At 40.2% G+C, this 6,000-nt stretch overlaps 1 protein-coding gene across 2 annotated transcripts in view; it reads left to right on the forward strand.

Annotated features, from left to right (window-relative positions):
* CUBN (cubilin) overlaps positions 1 to 6,000 on the forward strand; it is a 274,189-nt gene extending 268,189 nt beyond the window's left edge. For both annotated transcript variants that reach the window (XM_047739399.1, XM_047739398.1), the window contains exons 65-67: positions 254 to 419; positions 2,353 to 2,588; positions 5,702 to 6,000. In XM_047739399.1, coding sequence (XP_047595355.1) covers positions 254 to 419; positions 2,353 to 2,588; positions 5,702 to 5,809 — 510 coding nt within the window. In that variant the 3' untranslated portion in view covers positions 5,810 to 6,000. The remainder of the gene's footprint in view (positions 1 to 253; positions 420 to 2,352; positions 2,589 to 5,701) is intronic.

Consider the following 6,000-nt stretch of genomic DNA (forward strand, 5'->3'; position numbering starts at 1 on the left):
CCTCTCCAATCTTTTTGAAATTCACAGATATTTCTGAATTCAAACGCAAATGGTTTTTGATCTACATACTGGATGTTTCTCTCCTTTGCAAGAGAACATGACTTCTGGGTGTGTTTTCATTCTTAAGAAGACAAAGATTTTTCCAAAAGTGGTTGTCATTCACATTGTCTCATATGTCAATGGGGAACAATGAAAAAATAGAGAAGAAAGGATAATATGCTTAGGTATAGTCATTAATGGCTCACTTTTCCAGGTAAGAAATGGAAGTGATAGCAGTTCACCATTACTTGGCACGTACTGTGGAGCTCTGCTGCCAAACCCCATCTTCTCTCAGAACCATGAACTCTATCTACGGTTTAAGAGTGACAGTGCAACTTCCAGCCGCGGGTATGAAATTCTCTGGACCTCGTCACCCTCTGGTAAGACACTTGCACTTTGTAAAGGAAATTGATGTAGGTGAGAAAAACATAGGGGGTCTAATAAGAAAAGATAATTAAAAGTGACCATACCAGGACACCTGGGTGGTTAAACGTCTGCCTTCAGCTCAGGTCATGATCCCAGGGTCCTGCCACTGAGCCCTGCATCAGGCTCCCTCCTCAGCGGGGAGCCTGCTTCTCCCTCTGCCTGATGCTCCCCCTGCTTGTGTGCTCTCTCTCTCTGACAAATTTTTTTAAAAAGCGATCTTACCTTCTAAGCCATCTGTATACTTGATTTTTTTCCAACAAATATAGAGATTTTTAACAATGAGAGTATAGATATCCTTTTTAATTCTATTCTCACTCCTCATTTCTACATATACATATGTAGGACACATGTTTCTATATGTATCTACGGACACATATAGATGAACATATCTAGTAATATGTAGACATATTGGCGTGCATGTATATATACACATAGAACATAGATTAGATACAGATTTTAAAATTTTTTGTAATTTCTGATTTTGTCGTATTTTTAAGTTTTGATTTGATCATCAAGGTAATTCTCTGAGAATTCAGAAAAGCCCACATGTGTACCAAAAGCCAAGTTACTAATGCATACTTGGGTATAAACAAGCAGCTTCTCCCCTTGCAGCACCTGTCATTTCTTGGCAGTCCTGGAGGTTAATTGCTTTTTTCAGGGCAGTAAGTAACTTCCTGCATGCTTGGTTGGTAGTTTATCAAATAACTGAAGGAAATTTAAGTCATGTCCATATATTTAACTCAAGAGAGGAGGAATATCTTTATGAGATGTCCCACTTAGGTGTTTAGAAATATGTAGAAACTTTCCAAATAAGAATGACAAAAATGACGTGCTTTCAGTAGACTAAGGGACAAGAAATAATTTAAATCTTGGCAGCTAAAGATGCTTGCAGATGATCTCCAATGCCCTCATTTTGCAGAGGAGGAAATAAAACACGAGGTTAATGGGTTTTCCAGAAAGCATGGCTAGATTGTGGTAGAAGCAGGACCACACCTCCAGGGGTCAGACACCCAGCTCAGCGCCTTTTAATCCTACCGTTCTGTGCAGTTTCTTCCTGCACAGCAGTATATCTGGGTCCCCAGGGTCTCTGGTCTAAACTATGACAGTGTTCGTGCACAAGTTAACGCTAATACTCACAGAGCTCTGGCTCTGAGCATGTCAGTCTTGGTACTGTCTGCTACAAGGTCGGGAAAGCCACTTACAAAATAATTCTTGTCAAAACCTACAATGCCACACTCTTTGGGTTCAGCCCTGGAATTTAACTTAAAAAAAAAAGATTTTATTTATTTATATGACAGATAGAGATCACAAGTAGGCAGAGAGAGGCAGGCAGAGAGAGAGAGGGGCTAAGCAGTCTCCCCACCAAGCAGAGAGCCCGATGTGGGGCTCGATCCCAGGACCCCAGGACATGAGCCAAAGGCAGAGGCTTAACCCACTGAGCCACCCAGGTGCCCTGGAATTTCACTTTTAACTTTACTTCACTCCCATCATCATCATCAACTGAGGGTATAGGGAGAGCCCTACACAGTCAAAAGTACACAACGACATTAATTACTCTCTCCTTCAGCTACTTTATCAGGTTCCTTGTTTTCCCATTGTGTTCTCAACCCACTGTTTTCAAAGAAAGGTCCTGGAAGGAGTGGTCCCAATGCCCTGAGAAACGAGGAACAGAACCTATGGTGGAGGGAGGGGGAAGGGAGGGAGGAGGTGGTGGTGAGGGCGTGGGAGGGATGTAGCCCACAAAACGACAAGGAAAGGCTTTTCTGCCTTCTCTATTCTTCCCAAGGGTCTCAGCATTTTGGGAAAATAGTCACCATCTTATTGCCTCACAAGGGTATGGTATCCACTTTTTGTTCAATCAAACATCCTGCCTTGGTTTCCTTGCAGGCTGTGGTGGAACGCTCTATGGGGACAACGGCTCCTTCACCAGCCCTGGCTATCCGGACACTTACCCAAACAACACACACTGTGAATGGGCCATCACTGCACCTGCTGGAAGACCTGTCACTGTCAGCTTTTACTTTATTAGCATTGATGATCCCGGAGACTGTATCCAGAACTACCTCATCCTCTACGATGGACCAGATGCTAATTCCCCATCCTCTGGACCATATTGTGGAGCAGTGAGTAAAACAAACATTTTAAAATTTCCATTTATTATTTTTAAACAATAGCAGTGTACACTTTTAAAGGCAGACACATGCGAAGCACATAGCACAAACCTTTTACAAATTTCAGCAGCTTCCGGATTTTCCTTTCTATTTGGGGAGCACGAGTGCCACCTAGTGGGCAGTGCATGAAATTAATAGTACTAGGTCTCAGACCCCCCCCATCAGAAGGGCTTGTGCACGTTTCCCCCCTACTCCCCTCACAGACTTCTGGTGCCCACTCACACCTGCTGACTCAGAATTTCTGGCATAGGAGCTGCTGGACATTGTCGTTTAAAAGCTCCATATGTGATTTCAATGCGATACCCAGTGTTGAATGCCTATACTATGAAGCCAACTATGGACAATTTGGGCACCTGGCTCCATTTCATCTACTTCTTGTTGAAAATTGCAGGAATTTTTGGAAAAAATGAGAAGGGAGGTTGAAGGTGGGTCTAGTGACTTAGTTTGTTTTTGTAAAGTGCTGATGTCCTGGATCTTCCCTAAATTATCAAGTGAGGATTCTGACAGTGACTCAGTATTTCTTGTGTCTGCCCTCATCGTCCGCTCATTTTGTATGAAAGCAGCTACAGGGTTTTCCAGGAAGGGAAATGGGACTACTGCTGAGAGCATACGTATCTGCTTCCTGCTGTTCTGCTCTTTACTTAGGCTTGCTAATTAACTGGACAGAAATCTAAAGAGTTGTTTGTTTTAATTGAGATAAAATTGACATATAACATAATAGTTTCAGGTGTATAACATAAATTTGGGGAATTTTTTGTGAGGAGAACTTAAAAAAAAATTTTATTAACATAAAATGTATTATTTGCCCCAGGGGAATAGGTCTGTGATTCATCAGTCTTACATGATTTATAACACTCACCATAGCACACACCCCTCCCAATGTCCATCACCCGCCACTCCATCTCTCCCACCACCCCCACTAGCAACCCTCAGTTTGTTTCTTGAGATTAAGGGTCTCTTATGGTTTGTTTCCCTCTCTGGTTTCATCTTGTTTCATTTTTCCCTTCCTTCCCCTATGATCCTCTGCCTTGTTTCTCAAATTCCTCATATCAGTGAGGTCATACGATAATTGTCTTTCTCTGATTCACTTATTTCATTTAGCATAATAGTTCCATCCACGTCATTGCAAATGGCAAGATTTCATTTTTTGATAATATTTCATATTATCATAATAATATTTCATGGTTTATATATACCACATCTTCTTTATCCATTCGTCTTTCGATGGACCCCTGGGTTCTTTCCACAGTTTGGCTATTGGGGACATCGCTGCTATAGACATTGGGGTGTATGTGCCCCTTTGGATCCCTACATTTGTGATGATGAGAACTTTAAGGAATCTACTTGCTGAGCAACTTTCAAATATACACTGTAGTGTTACTAAATACATTCTCCTTGCTATACAGCACATCCCTAGGACTTAGTTATAACTGGAAGTTTGTACCTTTTGGCAGACACCCTTTATCCATTTCAGCCACTCCCTCCTCTGGCCCCTAGCAGCCACCAGCCTGTTTTCTGTATCTGAGAGTTTGGCTTTGCTTGAGATCATGTAGTATTTATCTTCCTATCTTATTTCATTTAGCATAATGACTTCAAGGACCTTCCATGTTGACACAACCAGCAGGATTTCCTTATGGATGGCTGGATAATACTCCTTTATTATTATAATATTTTATATATCATATATCTATCCATTTGGATAGATAGCTTCTATATCTTGGCTATCATAAATAATGCTGTAGTGAACATAGTGATGCAGATATCTTTTCAAGTTGGCATCTTTGTTTTCTTTGGATAAATTCCCAGAAGTAGAATTTCTGGGCCATATGGAAGTCCCGTGTTTAACTTTTTCAGGAACCTCCCTAATGTTTTCCACTTGTGGCTGCACCAATTTACATTCCCGCCAACAAAGCATGAGGGTTCCCTTTTCTCCACATCCTCACCAACACTTGTTATTTTCTTGTATTTTTTGTAATAGCCATTCTGACAGGTATGAAGGGATATTTCATTGTGGTTTTGATTTGGATTTTCTGACGGTTAGTAATGTTGAACATCTTCTCATGTACTTGTTGGCCGTCTGTACATCTTCCTTGGAAAAACACCCAGTCAGGTCCTTTGCCCATTTCTTAATTGGACTGTTTGTTATTGCTACTGAGTTGTGTGAGTTCTTTATATATTTTGGATGTTAACACCTTATTGGATAAATATATTGCAAATATTTTCTCCCATTCAGTAGGTTGCCTTTCCATTTTGTCTATGATTTCCTTTGCTGTACAGGAGCTTTTTAGTGTGATTGAGTTCCTCTTGTTTATATTTGCTTTTGTTGCCTTTGCTTTTGGTATCAAGTCCAAAAAGTCATTGCCAAAACCAACATCAAGGAGCTTACTGCCTGTGTGTTCTTCTAGGAGTTTCATGGTTTCAGGTCTTTACTCATTTTGAATTGATTTTTGTGTGTGCTGTAGTTTCATTCCTTTGTATGTGGATATCCATTTTTCATAGTGTCATTTATTAAAGACAGAAAGAATACGAAAATAAATCCTAAAAGGAGACTACAGATGTTGACAGCGGGAAGTTGTATACTTTACTGATATGACTGTTTTAGTTGCAAAAATAGGTATGTGTTCCCATCAGGAAAATTAAAGTTTCAGTAAGAAGTTGAACTGGAAATTGAATTTTTAATGATAATTTCACTGAAATATAATATTCACAAATGATTCATCTTCTTTAAGTGTACATTCAGTAGTTTCTAGTAGATTCAGAGTTATGTAGTTCACACCACAATCAATTCTAGAACATTTCATTACCCCCAAAAGACACTCTGTAACCACTAGTGGTGAATCCCCATTTCCCCTCTGTCGTCCTCCCCACCACCAATATTCTTTTGTAAGATATCTCTATTAATTCTTAGCAGGTTCCTTCTAGAAAAATAAGCAGGTTTAAGCAGGTTTACTGTAAATTCTATAAAGTTTCTCTGTGTAGTACTTTCTTACTAGGCTAACGTTTCCAGCAAAATGTTCAAATTTGTGAAATAGATAATTTGTTACTTTTTTTTTTTTCAATTTTAGGACACCAACATAGCTCCCTTTATGGCCTCTTCACATCGGATCTTCATAAAATTTCATGCAGAGTATGCGGTACAGCCATCAGCTTTCCGATTAACTTGGGACAGCTAATGGGGTGATGCGGTTTGTTGGGCCCATCGGACATGACACTGGACAGACGTCACGACAGAATCTTCATACAGCATTCTGCCTGGCCCACTGGAAATAACCTGAACTTTTTCTTTTCACCAAAGTATGTGTGGAATCAATGTCTGTTTATTGAAAAAAATATAGACTGTAGCTTCTTTAGTCTTGGCTGTGCA

Source organism: Lutra lutra, chromosome 8, assembly GCF_902655055.1.
Source record: "Lutra lutra chromosome 8, mLutLut1.2, whole genome shotgun sequence".
Classification (NCBI taxonomy): domain Eukaryota; kingdom Metazoa; phylum Chordata; class Mammalia; order Carnivora; family Mustelidae; genus Lutra; species Lutra lutra.